The sequence below is a fragment of the Anopheles merus genome, chromosome 2R (assembly GCF_017562075.2).
Source record: "Anopheles merus strain MAF chromosome 2R, AmerM5.1, whole genome shotgun sequence".
Taxonomy (NCBI): domain Eukaryota; kingdom Metazoa; phylum Arthropoda; class Insecta; order Diptera; family Culicidae; genus Anopheles; species Anopheles merus.
Genome location: NC_054082.1, coordinates 58,139,834 through 58,158,804, shown reverse-complemented (window position 1 = coordinate 58,158,804; position 18,971 = coordinate 58,139,834). Strand labels below are relative to the sequence as shown.

At 44.9% G+C, this 18,971-nt stretch overlaps 1 protein-coding gene across 1 annotated transcript; it reads left to right on the top strand.

Moving 5' to 3' along the window:
• The first annotated feature begins 14,478 nt into the window (after window positions 1-14,478).
• Window positions 14,479-15,429, top strand: LOC121600513. The gene has a single exon (XM_041929175.1). It carries the CDS (start codon window positions 14,479-14,481, stop codon window positions 15,427-15,429), a length of 951 nt encoding a protein of 316 aa, XP_041785109.1.
• The last annotated feature ends 3,542 nt before the right edge of the window (window positions 15,430-18,971 follow it).

Here is an 18,971-nt window from a genome sequence, read left to right as displayed (position 1 = left end):
GAAGCCTACCAAGGGATCGAGCAGGCGGCAGAGAGCCTCGGATTGCAGATAAACGAGGCAAAGACCAAACTGATGGTGGCAACATCAGCGGGCCCGCCAACAAATGATCAGAATCTACGTAGGCGTGACGTGCAGATAGGTGAACGCACTTTTGAAGTCATCCCACAATTCACCTATCTGGGATCAAAGGTCAGCAACGACAATAGCATGGAAGCTGAGTTGCGCGCAAGGATGCTGGCTGCCAACCGGTCATTCTACAGCCTGAAAAATCAGTTCACCTCAAATAACCTGTCGCGACGGACGAAGCTGGGACTATATAGTACCTATATAGTACCAGTACTCACATACGCCTCTGAGACATGGACACTGTCCAAATCTGACGAAACCCTCTTAGCCGCGTTCGAGAGGAAGATGCTCAGAAGGATACTTGGCCCCGTATGTGTGGAAGGACAATGGAGGAGCCGTTATAATGACGAGATATACGAGATGTACGGCGACCTCACTGTCGTACAGCGTATAAAGCTCGCCAGGCTCCGGTGGGCTGGCCATGTTATACGCATGGAAACGGACGACCCAGCCCGTAAAGTCTTTTTAGGCCGTCCACAAGGACAGAGGAGGCGTGGTAGGCCCAAATTGAGGTGGCAAGATGGCGTGGAGGCGTCCGCCATTAAGGCCGGGATAACGGACTGGCAGACGAAGGCGCGAGACTGTGAGCGGTTTCGGACACTCCTGAGGCAGGCCAAGACCGCAAAGCGGTTGTAGCGCCGGATAAGTAAGTAAGTAAGGATATCTGAATATCTACCAACAATTGCAAAACGGGGAAAGTGGCACGACCCTGCGAAACCGCTAGTAGTAGGAGATATAGTAACCTTCCCTGACGAAAACAAAACTGGGAAGTGGTTGAAAGGGAGAGTAACAAAGATATACCCCGGGAAAGACGGACAGGTGAGATCAGTTTCATTACAGGTAGGTTCCACATAACTCCGAAAACCTGTTGTGAAACTAGCTGTCTTAGACGTTAGAAGAGGCGAAAATCTCGAAAACACAAATTCATTGCAAGATAAAGAGTCTAGACACAAGGATAAAGAATCATCAAACAATAAGGATAGTAAAACAACCGAACGGCGAAGAATAACACGATCGTCAACATGAATAGGTGGACAACAGTAGTAATGATGTTCGTCAGTTCCGCATTTGGTCTAACAATAACACCGATTACGGAACCTGGACTTTTCTTTGATCACTTAGGGACGCTCCTTATTGAAAGAGAAGCTTGGGAAACTACGTTCCATACAAAAATATTCCCAAAAAACGACACCAACATATTAACACAGATAAAGTACGATTTAAACGAAGCGTTGAATCCAATCAACGAGACTGATACTAAGGTTCAGAAACTTAGGGAAAGCCTTATCGACGAATGCAATTATGCTATCAATCTCGTCAAAGAGGCAACAAAATTCAGAGTTAAACGCAGTGGCGGAGTATTCGGAGTCTTGAAGGATTTTATTTCGGAGGAAATGAGATAGATGAGCAACTCTCGCTGCTCAAATCAACAGAAGATTTAAAAATATCCAAGATTTCAGATAAGTTAGATGATGCGAATAATAATCATAAAAAGATAATGGAGCAAATAAGTACTAAGGTAGCAATGATAGACGAAGGAGCAGCCAAGCTCCGGAAAGACTGGAACGAAAGTAAACGAAACATTTTTAACAAACACATTGAAGAAACAATTATGCTAGGGAATACACTAGTTCAACAAATAATAAATAAGTATCAAACTTTAAGGGTAGATCCCTTGAGTCATTTCAACGAGCTAGAAACCATTTTGGACATCAGATTAAGGTCAAACAATGACGTAACAATTGAGGCTCCTATATTAAGGAAGAAGGAATTAATAGCAGGAGAAGTAATACTTCATATAGAACATATAGTCATAAGCAAGGATAAATTTGAGATTTTTGATATAATTCCGATTCCAGACTTTACAAACGGTACAATGCTAAACATAGAAGAAACACGTGTAGCAGTAAATAATGATCAAAGCTATGTATATCCACATGAGATGAAGCCTATTAATACAACTCACTATCTTTCATCTAAACCCATAATCAGAAAAGAAACAGATTGTATAGTTGGCGCACTCCTGCACATATCAATTCCAACAATTTGCTCGATATCGCATATAAAATTACCTCTTACTAAATTCTATATGTTGAACCAACCAAACCAAATACTGTATTACTCCGCGCAACCACAGGAGATTTTTTTGAATTGTAACGGCACACTTACGAATCCCGCCTACAACACGGGCATTATCACGCTTTCACCGGCATGTAAATTAGAAACCAGATCGATGGAAATACGTCCGGTAGTGGTGAAGAAAAACGAAATGTTCAAAACATATTTTAAGCCAATGAAGGAACTACCGTTTAAAACCGCCGTTTCTAAAAACGTCATTTACTACATGTTAATAATAACAACGCTCGCGCTCATACCATTAACTATATTTGCGATTTTTGCGATTAAAAGATGTAATAGAAGACGTCAACGTCCTCCACCGTTTAAGGCACCAACAGAAGCGTAACCTCTCACGAGAAGTTACGGGGGCCGGGATGTTGCGTACGACCTCATTATGAAGTAAAAGCATTTATGCGGATGTAGCGAAGTAAAACACTTCAAGTTAAAACATCTCAAGTTAAAACAAAGTTCAAGCAAAACACGCCTCAAGCAATAGCGCGCGCTTCAGAAACGCAACAAACATAAACAGGTAGTCAACCGTTCTCACGGTTCAAAAGAGGAAGTAACTTACGCAATTCATTAACCTTAGGTACAAGTCGCATTAAGTATAAATAAACTTGTTATCAAAATAGTCATAATTACAGTTAGCTGACCTATATGTGGTCAGCAACTAAATAGCATATAAGAGATGAAAACCTAAATAAAGGAAGCGCATTCGAACACAAACCTCAGAATCGCTCGTTTCTTAATAGTCGGAGGCACTCTCCGGTCGACGAAGGAAAAATATACCCGACTCGGTGTAAAGCATCGGCGTTGGGCGCTGCGACGGAACAACACATCCGCCAGCAGCATTAGTACAGGTTGATGGCAGCCAGTAGTGACGGATAGTCAATACGGCCGTCGAGAAGTCCCGTGATGAACGACAACCTGGCTTTTCGTATTCGCTCACTTAGGGTGGGTAACCCGAGTAGCAAACACCTAGTCCGGTAATCGAGCCTTTGGTTCCATGAGCGAAGTGCAAATCGTGTAATTTTGCGCTGGATTGATTCCAATCGAGCTAACGGACGTGCTGCAGTTGGCCACCATACGATATTTGTATGTTCCATCAACGACCGGATAAGTGAGCAATAGGGCGCTTTGGTGCAGGGTATATCGTTAAGCTCGCGAGTCATATTGATAACTAGCCCTAGCACTCTATTGCTGCTGGCTACTACGTGATCCAGCTGATCCTTAAATGATAGTTTTGTATCGAGCAAAACACCTAGATCCTTAACACATTGTTTTCGCGCCAAGGACTGTCCATCAAGCGCATATTCATACAGTGATGGGCAGCGAGAACGACTGAAAGTGATGGCTTCACATTTATCTGTGCATAGGGATAAAGCATTACGGTTGCACCAACACTGGAACTCATGCAAGGAAGTTTGCAGTCGGGCCTGGTCTTCTGGTTCACGAATAACACGAAAATTTTTGCGTCATCTGCGTACAGTAGATGATTATCAGCCGGAAGGATCAACGTCACGTCGTTGATGAAAAGAAGGAACAGCAAAGGACCCAAGTTGCTGCCCTGAGGGACTCCAGAACATGCATACACTAGACTTGATATATACGGGCCTAACTTCACAGAATATTGATGATCTGTAAGGTACGATCTAAGCCACATTACCATAGGATTTGGGAGACCAAGTAAGTCGAGTTTCGATAGCAATATGGAATGCGATACACTGTCGAATGCTGCCTTGATATCCGTATAAATAGCATCTAGTTGTAAACCGGTATCGATAGATTTATGGCATTTGCTAACAAATTCTAGTAGATTAGTCGTTGTAGATCGCCTGGGTACAAAACAATGTTGATTCACACTAATATAGTTGCAGGCCGAGGCCAACAATGGCTCGTAGATAAGCATTTCAAACACCTTTGCACAGACGCTGAGTGAGGTTATGCCACGATAGTTTACAGCATCATTCTTACAGCCCTTCTTGTAGATAGGTATCATCCAGGAAGATTTCCAAGTGGCAGGAAAGGGTCCACATCTTAGGGATGCCTTAAAAATCTTCATCAGCGAGCGACCAAGCGCAGAGGCACACCACTTTAGGATAACGGCCTGTATACCATCTGGGTCAGGGGTTTATGAGGATTTAACACGTTTGATGGCAGAGGTGATCGTATCGACAGTGATGACTGGTAGCATAGGGAGCAGTGCACCAACAGGTGCGTTAGAGAGAGCATCGGTCACATCTTCTGGACCAGTAGTTTGCGAAGCGAAGTTGTCCTTGAAGCGCAAGGCAAACAATTTACACATTTCTGGCAGGGAACAGGCACTGTCACCGTCATAACGTATGTTGCATGGTAGCCCAGTAGATTTTCGTTTTTTGTCCATATAACTCCAAAAGCGCCTAGGGTACTTGCAGAGGGAACGTGCAGTTTGTTTCAAATAACTTCGGTGACAGGATCTATTAAATCGGCGATAGAGAGAATGAAATCTGTTGTAGTAAAGACGTGACGTGCTGTTTCGTTCTGCTCGTTGATCAGAATAGGCTTTTCTTTTTTACTTTTTTTAATGCATTTAGTGTGCGATCTGCCCATGGTGGCCCACGACGAGGAATTTTAACAGGGGTGCATTCACATATAGCAGATCTCATGAACTCACAAAAAGCTTCCGTGGCATCGTCAATGGTTGAAGAGTCCGAACAGTTAAAAGAATTGTCAAAAGATAAAATCAGTCGCTCCAAATTTGGAAGGTCAACACGAGCATAATTCAGCCTTTTATCAGCATCAATGGCTGTAGCGATCGTAACTGGGGCTACGTTGTCCAAATCAAAGTCAAGCGGAGGGTGGTGTTCATCGATAGTAGTAAGGGGATATTCACAGATACGGATTGAAGAACATGTAGATGCAGCTGGCCAATTTGCGTAAATTAGGTCAAGATTTCGCCCCGATGAGTTAGTCTTGAAGTTAAGCTGGTATAGTCCATTCTGATGCAAATCATCAACGAACTGGACACTGCGAGCAGAGCGTGCATGAGGCTCATAGAAATCAAAGGCAGCTCCATTTTCCTCTGAAGCCGATGTCCAGGATAGCGTAGACTGGTTGAAATCACCAATAAGCATGAATCTGTCTCTCGGACCAAGAGTAGTGCAGATATTAGCAACGAAGTCGATCAATGCACTTATTTTCTCCTCATTCATGCTATGGCTAGGAGGCAGGTAGGCAGCGGCAATAAACAAACGGTGGTCGCATAACTGAATACATATGCAAGTGAGTTCTAATAGTTGCGGCAACGTAGGAAGCACATAAGAGAGAAGAGAAACGTTGCATGCAATTAAAACACCACCTCCACGAGAGTGAGAGCTGTTAGTGGCATCCCGGTCGCAACGGTAAATACGATACTCATCTCCAAACAAGAGAGCGGTGGGAATAGAGGGATCAAGCCAGGTTTCAGTGAGTACCAATACATCGTATTCAGTCTCCATTACCGATAAACGGGACTCATCGGCTTTAGAGCGCAGACCACGCACATTTTGATAAAACACGGTTATACGCGTCGCTTGATCGCTGGGTGCTTGATGTAATGAAGTGTTAGTAGCCGGTATGTTGGAAATGACGGAGCTTATCGTAGATGGTGAGTGTATGATGCGTGTCTGTGTTGTCGAAGGGTTTGATCGGACCGTGTGAGTACCATATGACTGCGCTGCTGTGGTGCGGTAACTTCGGAAAAAAATTGAGCCATTGTAGTTTGACGCGTTTTTGCTCGTGATATGGACGGAAGTGTAGGTGAAGTGAGAGTGCGATTCATATCGGTAGGTGAGTGTTCAGCTTGTGTCTGCGAAGGTTCACGGATAAGTGCAGGTGAGTAAGGATTGTTGTATTGGATGCGAGACTGTAGTGGTAACGGTGAGAGCTGAGTGCAGGGCTGTGCCCGTCTGGCAAAAAGAGTGTGTTTTTTGAGTGATTTGAGTGACGCTAGCGAAATACAGTGTCTCTTCGACCAATGAGTTACACCCTCGCGCGAGCCCTCCCCCTCCCCACCCGTAACGCACGGTGCGCTCCGCTGTTGTCAATGTGTTCGTGTTCTTTGAGCTATGCTACCAACACATCCAAAGATATTTGTTTCTTTCGTTTTTCGCTATCTTTCATGCATTGCCATGATCGCAAATACGCACTTATTCTAACAACAAACACAAACACGGTAATTTTTTATTACACTAGTTAAAATGGCCCGGTTACAGGGCTACGCAACGTTTATTGGGGGGTATATAAGAACTTTACATCATTCAATAATTTCGTTTTTGGATCCTTTGTAAACAAATTTTGTTCTATGCTTATATTATTTTCTTCTATTTAATATAATACAAATTAAATTATGGGTGGTGTACCTGTTGAAATAAATAATTTTTTTATCAAAATTCACACTGTTTGCGATTAATTTGCTTTACCTTTTGGATCATATGTTCCAGGTAATATCAAGTCCCGTGGTAGCTTGGCATACGCCTTATCGAAACCCGGGAATATCATATGCCGTACGGAGATACGGAGCAGAAATTATGCGAACTCTTTTGGCTCTTTAGCATCTTGAACAGTCTGGGCTGTCTGAATACGCATGTTGTCCCGCACACACAATACCCTAAATTTTCCCAACAGCATCTTCAGTTGAATGCACTGCTGCAGGACCTGGTCATTAATATCACGCGGGATGATTGGCAGTATCCGTCGGAAGTCACCACATAGTAGAACCACCTTATTACCGAACGTTTGGCGATTTCCCATAACATCCTGCAGAACGCGATCCAAGGCGCGAGCTTCTAGAGCATAGCGGCTGCTCATGGATGTCTCGTTCCATACGATCCGTGATGCCTGTTTCATCAATTCAGCCTGTGCTAACTGTACACGGATGTTATAGGAACTGTTCCAGCGTCCAACAAGTTCGCGTGTACGCAAAAATAGTTTAGAGCACAGTGCCACCAGGACCATCAAGGAAAAATATTTGTCCAGCATGTCCTCAGATTGATTTTTTTGTCAAGCCGTAGCTGTCCACTGCTGCGGTAATTACATCCTACACCGTTTGTAGCTCGTTGATCAATCGGTTCACGTTAACTACAATAATATGTTGCCCAGCACATCAAAAGTATAAGAGTGCTTCACGTTCACAAGGGAAAATATTTCTGCAGCGGATATGGCGCATTGTCGCAGGTCTGGCTGTATCTGCTCAAAGTTGGCTAAATGCGGTATACTCGGAAACATCGTCAGCGCCTTCCGCGGCGTCTTTTCACACAGGTACTGATTAATAAATCGTAGCGCTTTGAGGTTCTCGACAGCTCGCTGCAGCCAATTCTATTTGGAGTCTTCGACGGTGTACTGATCCTGATTTGTCGGTGACCAAAGTGGTTCACGTCCACGTCCTACAATAAGCGAGGATTCTGGGACATTCTCTTCGACATTTTTTTTGCGTCGTGTATTTGCGACCTTATACAACTTCATATACATATGTTTGTTTATGGTTTGTCGTTTTTCGTCCAACGCCTACAACGATGAATCGCTATGTCGGTGCAAGTACACGGTACAAAAACCATCCAAGTTATCCGCACCTAACATCAACTCACTAACCAACAACGTCTAACTATAGAGTGAAAAGTAACGCTCTATTGTGAGAGATTGAAAATGAGAAGCTTTTTGTAAAATTTGTTATAGGATTAAACACTTTATTGAAACATAAAGTACACTTTCACAACACATTTAGAATCCTTCATACTCACGAATGGCGTCATACTGCAAAGTACCGGGTCGAGCCAGGCTGCGGGAAACTTGTCCACAATCTGCGTTGCCTCTGTTCAGCAAATTCTTACATGTCGATCCACGCACTGCATGTGCGTCTGTGCACATTGTTTGTTCACTTCACACTTCACCAAAACACACCGGCGCACGAGACTTTGAACGAAATGCGCACCAGCGCACAAACACTGCGCACGGGACTTAGAACAAAACGCGCACAACCATCTCCGACAAAGCGTCGCGCTGTACTGGTGGTTTTGTATGCGTAGGAGGGGGAACACACGGAGCGATGGTTCGATGCTGTAGTGTAAGCGAGACAACACGATGTGACGAGCAGCTCCAAGTTGTTGAGCTCGCTGAAAGAAGACACACACATTCACAGACGGCTCGTCAAAGCACGGTATTTGTATTGGTGTTAGTGAAGCGCGCGTGTAAAACAGAATGCGATCTCTCATCGCAGCGCGTTTCTCCTTGCTTCTTCAAGCTTCCTCATACCCATCGGCCTGAATCACTCAAAATTTGGGGTCTCATTGTTTGCGTGGTGGCGCTACCGGAGAATGTTGAGTGCGGGATTGTTGCGGTAGCGATATGTAAGTGTTCGTGTGATGTGTGCGTGATTGAAGAGATCGCGGTGGGAGCGAAATGAACTCACGCACACCGAGCCCGGCCGGCCAAGAGGCTGCGTTAAGCGCCTTGCTACGAAGGACAGCGGGGATCCTGACTAGTCATGGGAAAAATGATTCTTTTTAAAGATCAGGTGCGATCCAGTTCGCTCAGTGGAATGAACTGAACGCGCGCGGTGATTCTGTCGCACGCCTGAGGTGCGGTACGTTTTTAAATATCGATTATATGCTGCAAAAATATCCAAACGATTTTATTTTTTTATTTTTATAAAGTTACATTTACAAACATAGAAAAAGGAAATCAAAGTTGTTTTAATGCTCATGTAAACTTTAAATTTATCACGATTTGTTTTTTTTCCTTATATCATTATTCATTTTGTGTTCTACTCGTTTAAAGTATTTTTTTATAAAAATGTAACTTTATCGCCGTTCAAAACAACGGATTCATAACACTCATTCAATTAATCGTACAGTTTAATAAACTGTGGTTAACTATAGTCCATGAGGAGAATCTTCTTCATAAATTCAGAGCCAACATCGGGTGCTTCAAACATCTGGAAAATTACCTGCAGTTTCGGTCTGGTGAAAAAAAACTACTAGAGCAAGAGTGTATTGCTATTTTGCGGAACGGGAAAGAAGACATGGATAACAGAAGCTTTCTCGTTCTAGTTAACACACTATCAGATCGAAAAAGCATGCTGATTTTCTGAGTAGGAGAATGAACTCCGCACCGCGTGCGGTGGTTTGTTGCACACTTTCATGATCGGTATGGAGAGTTTCCGCACGGAGAACCAATACCGCACCGCTAGCATGCGGTGATGTATCGCACACATTCATAGTCGGCGCGGAGAACGTCCGCACAAAGAATCAATACCGCACCGCTAGCGTGCGGAGATGTATCGCACACATTCATAGTCGGCGCGGAGAACGTCCGCACAAAGAATCAATACCGCACCGCTAGCGTGCGGAGATGTATCGCACACTTTCATAGTCGATAGGGAGAGCGTCCGCACGGAGAATCAACACCGCACCGCTAGCGTGCGGAAGAATCATTTCCATTTATCTGGCGGTGCGGTACTCGTTCACTCAGTGTAAAGATTGGAATGAATCATTCAGTTCTGATTCATTTTGCCCATGTCTAATCCTGACCTTGAATGTTATCGCACTCAGGGAGTTAGGAACCGTTCCAGCTTTTAATAGGCTAAAAGCGATTACGTCTGGGGTGTCCAGCTGCGAACTCACCATCGAGATAACTTGTTCAATGGTGACGGACGCAGCCAGTCTTGATAGGTGCAGCCACAAGTAATCAGTTTTTGGTATCTGTGACACAGTTGGTATTGGAGCTGAGATAGTATTGGTGCCTGTTATTATAGGTGGTAGTCAAGGTCGATCGATCCGGTGAGTGTTGTTGGTATTTGTGATGTTTGAGGTTGCTGCACTGTCAACAAACATGGTATCCGAAGATGCAACTACTTCGCGGAATAATCTCCGTCTTTTTCCGTTAGGAAGTGCATCCGGGGGAAATTGGTTGCAGTGCTGGAAGGATGCTGAGTGGGACGCGACGAATCCGGCAAAGCCATCACGAATCTCTTACACTACCGGTGGGACTAAGCTGGACTTCATTGCTTCAACGGCAAGTGTGAGGGCGGCTTGAAAGCCAACTTGCATACCCGTACCCTTAAACACTTTGCTTCGCGGATTACCAATCGCATTCGTACACGCAATGCAGCTCCAGTGCAGCGAAGGCATCCTTTTCACTTCGTCGATCACTGATAAGGGCACTTTCATGCACGCCAGATGGTAAGTGCCCTCACAATACAGGCACATAATTGAGCCTTCAACCGGGCCCAGTGCTTCAGAACATGCATAAGACACGCCCTCCATTTTAGATGCAGCTGCGGATGAACGTCGAAGGAGCCACGAATAGAAGCCGAAAATATCGTAAACACAGTAGTTATCGTCAGGAAAGCAATAGCAGGATCACGGGAACTGTACTTATGGACACAGCAATACTGGAATCAGCTAGAACGAAAACCGATTACACGGATAAAATCGTGGATAAATTCGGAGCGTTAGCAGTAAACACACTGTTGGCAGCTGTCACTTGATGTGTACATCAGTGTACTGAAAACAGCCTTTTTTGTGTTTTCCTCACCAACATTCAGAGGAAAATGGATCTGTTTTTGGTTTCTATGAGCCTCATGCACGCTCTGCGCACAGTGCCCAGTTCGTTGATGGTTTGCATCAGAATGGACTATACCAGCTTAACTTCAAGACTAACTCATCGGGGCGAAATCTTGACCTAATTTACGCAAATTGGCCAACTGCATCTACATGTTCATCAATACTTGTCTGTGAATATCCCCTTACTACTATCGACGGACACCACCCTCCGCATGACTTTGATTTGGACTGAATTATGCTCGTGTTGACCTTCCAAAATTGGAGCGACTGATTTTATCTTTTGACAATTCTTTTAACTATTCGGATTCTTCAACCATTGACGATGTCACGGAAGCTTTTTGTGAGTTCATGAGATCTGCTATATGTTAATGCACTCCTATTAAAACTCTTCGTCGTGGACCACCATGGGGTGATCTCACACTAACTGCATTAAAAAAAGTAAAAAAGAAAATCCTATTCGGATCAACGAGCAGAACGAAACAGTACATCACGTCTTTACTACAACAGAGTCCATTCTCTCTATCGCCGATATAATAGATCCTGTCACCGAAGTTATTTGCAACAAACTGCACGTTCCCTCCGCAAGTACCCTAGGCGCTTTTGGAGTTATATGGACAAAAAACGAAAATCTACTGGGCTACCAAGCATTATACGTTATGACGGTGACAGTGTCTGTTCCCTGCCAGAAATGTGTAAATTGTTTGCCTTGCGCTTCAAGGACAACTTCGCTTCGCAAACTACTGGTCCAGAAGATGTGACCGATGCTCTCTCTAACGCACCTGTTGGTGCACTGCTCCCTATGCTACCAGTCATCACTGTCGATACGATCACCTCTGCCATCAAACGTGTTAAATCCTCATAAACCCCTGACCCAGATGGTATACAGGCCGTTATCCTAAAGTGGTGTGCCTCTGCGCTTGGTCGCTCGCTGATGAAGATTTTTAAGGCATCCCTGAGATGTGGACCCTTTCCTGCCACTTGGAAATCTTCCTGGATGATACCTATCTACAAGAAGGGCTGTAAGAATGATGCTGTAAACTATCGTGGCATAATCTCACTCAGTGTATGTGCTAATCTACGAGCCATTGTTGGCCTCGGCCTGCAACTATATTAGTGTGAATCAACATTGTTTTGTACCCAGGCGATCTACAACGACTAATCTACTAGAATTTGTTAGCAAATGCCATAAATCTATCGATACCGGTTTACAACTAGATGCTATTTATACGGATATCAAGGCAGCATTCGACAGTGTATCGCATTCCATATTGCTATCGAAACTCGACTTACTTGATCTCCCAAATCCTATGGTAATGTGGCTTAGATCGTACCTTACAGATCATCAATATTCTGTGAAGTTAGGCCCGTATATATCAAGTCTAGTGTATGCATGTTCTGGAGTCCCTCAGGGCAGCAACTTGGGTCCTTTGCTGTTCCTTCTTTTCATCAACGACGTGACGTTGATCCTTCCGGCTGAAGGATCGTGTCGTGTTATTCGTGAACCAGAAGACCAGGCCCGACTGCAAACTTCCTTGCATGAGTTCCAGTGTTGGTGCAACCGTAATGCTTTATCCCTATGCACAGATAAATGTGAAGCCATCACTTTCAGTCGTTCTCGCTGCCCATCACTGTATGAATATGCGCTTGATGGACAGTCCTTGGCGCGAAAACAATGTGTTAAGGATCTAGGTGTTTTGCTCGATACAAAACTATCATTTAAGGATCAGCTGGATCACGTAGTAGCCAGCAGCAATAGAGTGCTAGGGCTAGTTATCAATATGACTCGCGAGCTTAACGATATACCCTGCACCAAAGCGCCCTATTGCTCACTTATCCGGTCGTTGATGGAACATACAAATATCGTATGGTGGCCAACTGCAGCACGTCCGTTAGCACGATTGAAATCCAGCGCAAAATTACATGATTTGCACTTCGCTCATGGAACCAAAGGCTCAAATACCGGACTAGGTGTTTGCTACTCGGGTGGGTACTAAGTGAGCGAATACAAAAAGCCAGGTTGTCGTTCATCACAGGACTTGTTGACGGCCGTTGTTGCGTACGACCTCATTATGAAGTAAAAGCATATATGCGGATGTAGCGAAGTAAAGCACTTCAAGTTAAGACTAGTGATGGGTCAAGTACCACTTTTCACTGTGTGGTGCTGTGGTACCTCACACAGTCCACTGTGCTGTGTGTGCGTGCTTAATTAATGTGTGGTCGCATAGTAGCTGTGTTCCCGCACAGTGTATGTGCACGCACACAGCTACTGTGCGACCGCACAGTTACTGTGTTTTCGCACAGTTACTGTGTTATCGCACAGTTACTGTGCTTTGCAACTGTGCGGAGCACATAAATTGTGCGAAGTGTGGCACCACAATTTTATAAAATGTGCAATTGTGCTCGCACATTTTACTGTGCTGTGTGTGCGTGGTGGCACAGTGCTACTTCATCACTAGTTAAGACACTACACGTTAAAACAAAGTTCAAGCAAAACACGGCTCAAGCAATAGCGCGCGCTTCAGAAACGCAACAAACATAAACAGGTAGTCAACCGTTCTCATGGTTCAAACGAGGAAGTAACTTCACGCAATTCATAAACCATAGGTACATGTCGCATTGTAGCATATCTACTATACAGAACTTATTATAATACACACTATCAGCTATAGACACATCGGAAAGCCAAATCACACCATCGCAACACATTCATTATAACACACTCAGCAAATCAGATCATACCATACACATCCGGAAGAGCTCAGGTCACACCGTTCATATAACAACAGGAACAGTTTATGCATTATAACCCAAAGCAGGAACAGTATAAGCATTAAACCCAAAACAGGAATTTAGTGACAAGAACCATTGTTCTTGTCAACAAAAGACAAACGTAAATAGCTGAGTGAAAACAATAACTTTCCAACATACAACCCGGAACCAAATGTACGAAACCCATAACATATCTTGAGTATAAATAAAACCAATTCCGACCATGGCAAGTCAATACGTTTGGACTGCCAAGATAGGACGTTACGCTTCTTAATACTTCGCCTTCCAACTTATTTCAAGAGTTTAGTTATGTCCCTCTACCCAAGGTAAGGCTTCTAAACTCCAACGTTTCCAGTAAGGGAAACCTCCTAAAGGTTTCTATGATCGCCTGGACGATCAAGTGTTGAAAAGTCCGCTTTGAACAAAGTAATATTCCACCTCGGCTCATGTCATTAAAAACTGACCTACCGCGACATTGATCGATGTACAGTATGTACCGTATGTACGCTCATCACATTACATGGCGACCGTAACTATCATCTGTAGGGAGCTGCTCGATAGCAGGAAACAGAAAGTTAGGAAACTGCTCGACAGTACCACGAACAGCCCAACTCGTGGGCATAAACGGAGCGCATAAGGAATCGTCCTTATGCAGCTCGTTAAGACAACCGGAATAAAAATGCTCTCTCTTATACTCTGAACTCCAACCGAACAAGTCGTTTCCATCAATCCGAATTCCACACGTGCTCTCAGTCCGTTTTCGCATAACCTCCAAAGTGATTCCCAAAGTGGTGACCCCGACAGTTTAAAGTGATACGCAAAAACCTCGTTTTTAACCAGTCCGCGAACGTTTGTACAATAAAAGTGCTCGCGACCGCTGTACGAGATGAATCCCGAAGGAAGTGCCCCCATCGCGCCGAAGACGACTCCCCACGCGCCACCGGCACACATCAAAGCGGAGCACGAGGAAAGGCATGTGGTTTCAAAAATCAGTTTTCCTGATTTCGATGTGGATGATGTGGACACCTGGTTCCTCTGCCTGGAAGCAGCTTTCAACGTCAACGACGTAAAATCGGACAAGCAGAAATTTAATACGGTCATCGTGGCGCTCGGCAACCGAGCCAAATACGTTTACACTGCCATTGCAAAGTGTAACAAAAGTGAGAATAACGATCGTTACATCACAATGAAAAACGCCGTACTGGAGTATTTTCAACCCTCGGAAAACCAGCGGCTAACCAACCTCCTTTCCGGTGTTTCGCTGGGTGACCACAAGCCCAGCATGCTGCTCTCCGAGATGCGAAGACTGGGCGGAGAAGGATGCTCCGACAGCGTTCTTCTTAACATCTGGTTTCGTGCACTACCCAACACAGTGCGGTCCATCGTTTCCGCCTTGCCCACCGCTACACTCGACGAGCAGGCGATCGTGGCTGACAAAATCATGGAGGCGCCACGCACGGAGATTGCACCTGTACGAAGAGAGGCCTCCCACACGCATCACACACCGAGAACATCATCGGATATCGCAGCACTCGAAGAACGGATCGAGCAACTCTCCCGAAGACTGGACGAAGTTCTCTCGGTCGATCGACGCGCAGCTCATCACAAATCCCGTTCCCGCTACACATCAAGGTCAAGGGACAGGAGAGGACAACGACCTACGCACTCATCACGTGATCATCGGAAGCCGTCCTCGTCCCGCAGATGGATTTGCTGGTATCACTACCGGCACGGAGCGAAAGCGGAGAAATGCGAGAAGGAGAAGGAAGGCGACAGCACCATCCAGTGCATTTTTTTCGAAGAAGGCATACCGGTTCAAGCCAGGAACAAACCGTAAGTAGTGCCACCCGCAAACGCGTAACATTTTCTTTCGAGACTCTATGTAAACCGAAAAAACCGCTTAACACAAATAATTTTAACACATTTATTAGTAAGAAGAAAGGTCACACTAACCACTCCCTCGGTAACACTCCAAAGCACACTCCCGGTAACACTCCAAAGGACACTCACGGTAACACTCCGAATCATACACTCCCCGAAGCGCCCTTACATATTCAAAGAATTCACTTAGTGGACAATAGTTCTTACAATCGATACTTGATCGATACAGGCGCCGAAATATCGGTTATTCCCCCTACTATGCGTGAACGGTTACACGCAAGCAAACGCACACTATTCGCCGCGAATAACACTACGATAGCAACTTTCGGCACAAAACGTTTAACTGTTGACCTTGGGTTAGCACGAAAGTTCACGTGGGAGTTTGTAATCGCCGATGTGGGCAGCCCAATCATCGGTGCAGATTTTCTCGGCCATTTTGATTTGCTCGTCGACGTGAAAAGAAAGAGATTAGTAGACAATAGAACGAAAAGCGAGATTCTCAACATAAATGCAGCTGATTCACCTACCATTAAAGCTTTCTCGACCCAAAATCCATTTGTCCCAATATTGCATGAGTACAGCGATATCACCAAGCTAAACCAGTTGAAAAACCTTGCCACAAGGTCGAGCATCAGATTTTAACAACGGGCCCACCAGTATTCAGTCGCCCGCGCAGGTTGCCTTTTGACAAATTGAAGGAGGCTAAGGCTGAGTTTCATTTCCTCGTGAAGCAGGGTATCTGTCGACCGTCAAAAAGCAACTGGGCAAGCCCGTTGCACATGGTAAAAAAATCAGATGGCACTTGGAGACCGTGTGGAGACTACCGAAGTCTTAACGCCGTTACAATTCCCGATCGCTATCCCGTCCCGAACATACAGGACGTGAGTAACATACTCAGCGGTGCTCACATTTTTACGTGTATCGATCTCCAGAGAGCGTACCACCAAATACCTGTAGCGAGAGATGACATACCGAAGACGGTCATAACGACCCCGTTCGGCCTGTATGAGTTTATGTTCATTTGGTTTGGAAACGCAGGGCAAACGCTTCAACGCCACCTTCATGCGATTGGAGACTTAGACTTTGTTTTCCCATACATTGACGACATATGTATCGCATCGAAAAATGCCGAAATACACAAAGCTCACCTGAGAACTGTTTTCCAACGCTTACGCGACAATGGCTTAGCGATCAACGCAGAAAAATGCCAAATTGGACAATCTTGTGTGAATTTCCTAGGGCATTGCATAACTGCCGAAGGCATAAGTCCAAAAAAAGAAAAAGTTCAAACCATAATCGATTTCCCTAAGCCGACGATAGCTAAACAGCTTAAACGATTTCTCGGCGCGATTAACTTTTATCGCCGTTTCATGGCACACGCCGCTCACAAACAAAACGTTTTGCAAAAATTGATAAAGGGAAACAAGAAGAACGATTCAACAAAGCTAGTCTGGAATGATGAAGCAAACGCAGCCTTTACGAAATGCAAAGAAGATCTGGCAAATGCCGCAATCCTTGCGCATCCTTCACCGCACGCTAAGCTCGCTCTAAATGTAGACGCATCGAATCATGCTATCGGCGGCGTACTACAACAGATTGGCAAAGAGGGTCCAGAGCCTCTAGCATTTTTCTCCAAATGTCTTTCTCCTTGTCTACAGAAAGCCAGTACGTACGACAGAGAATTGTATGCCATATACGAATCCATACGCTACTTCAAAGATTTGCTAGAGGCACGAGAATTTTGTGTGTACACTGACCACAAACCACTAGTAACCGCGTTTCAACAACGCCCGGAAAGAGCCAATCCTACACAACAGCGCCGACTTTGTTTCATCAGCGAGTTTACCACAGACATTCGTCACGTTTCTGGTGAACAAAACAAAATCGCAGATATGCTTAGTCGGGTTGACGCGATTAACACTGATACGATCGATTACGAACACATGGCGAAGCTTCAACGCACTAACACTGATACGATCGATTACGAACACATGGCGAAGCTTCAACGCACTGACACTGAAACGATACAATACATGAAACAAGCACCTGCAAACTCAACATTAGCACTGAAAGAGCTAGTAATGCCTGGAACAAAAACAACACTTTTTTGCGACACTTCCACTGCAAACATAAGGCCATTCGTACCCATGCACTTCAGGAACCAAATTATAGAGAAACTGCATAACACATCACACCCGGGAATACGAGCCACCACTCATTTGGTTTCCGAAAGATTCGTTTGGCCTTCTATTCGGAAAGATTGCAAGCACTTCGTAACACACTGCCTAGCATGCCAAAAAACAAAAATAATTCGCCACAATCACACGCCGATAAACCACATAATCGTACCAGACCACCGATTTTATCACGTGCACATCGATTTAATTGGGCCACTTCCACCATCAGAAGGGAATCTTTACTGTCTAACAATGATAGACAAATTCACTCGGTGGCCAGAGGCGATTCCACTAGCGAATATGACCGCAGAAACCGTGGTAAAAGCTTTCGTTACGCATTGGGTAGCGAGATTCGACGTGCCTTCTAAAGTCACAACCGATCAAGGCAGGCAATTCGAGTCGGATTTATTCAAACGAATTTTTGAAACGCTAGGAATAGATCACTTGCGTACAACACCATATCATCCGCAAGCTAATGGGCAAATAGAAAGAGTGCACCGACAACTGAAATCCGCAATAATGTGCCACAACCGTAAACGATGGATCGACGCACTGCCTATCATTCTACTAGGCTTACGGTCATCTCTTAAAAAAGATATCGGCTCAACCGTGGCAGAGCTAACGTACGGAACAACGTTGCATTTACCCGGCGAGTTCTTTGACACAAGCAAAACTGTAGCCAAAGTCACTCCTGAATACGTCGAAAGCCTGAAGCAAATCATGAGTCAGATTAAAGCAACCCAAACGCAGCACCACAACAAAGCCCAACCATATGTACAACCACAGCTCCAATCCTGCACGCATGTGTAGATTCGCTCCGTGTAGATTCCGTGCGCCCATCACTAACACCTCCGTACGACGGACCGTTTAAAATCGTGCGTAAAAAACTAAAAACTTTCGTCATTAGTGTTAGAGGACGGAACGTCGAAGTGTCGATCGATCGCGTAAAAGCCGCACACATAGACACACCGGATAAACCAACCGCGCTAGAAGATCCTCTCTCAGAATGTACTGCGACAGTCCCCGCCGAAAAACCGTACACCACTCGATTCGGCCGAACTATAAATAAACCGCGATTTTTTTCCTAAAGGGGGGAGTGATGTAGGGAACTGCTCGATAGCAGGAAACAGAAAGTTAGGAAACTGCTCGACAGTACCACGAACAGCCCAACTCGTGGGCATAAACGGAGCGCATAAGGAATCGTCCTTATGCAGCTCGTTAAGACAACCGGAATAAAAATGCTCTCTCTTATACTCTGAACTCCAACCGAACAAGTCGTTTCCATCAATCCGACTTCCACACGTGCTCTCAGTCCGCTTTC

Bases quoted from the DNA above. Each gene is read 5' to 3' on its own strand.
- LOC121600513 (XM_041929175.1), top strand. From the start codon at position 14,479: ATGAATCCCGAAGGAAGTGCCCCCATCGCGCCGAAGACGACTCCCCAC.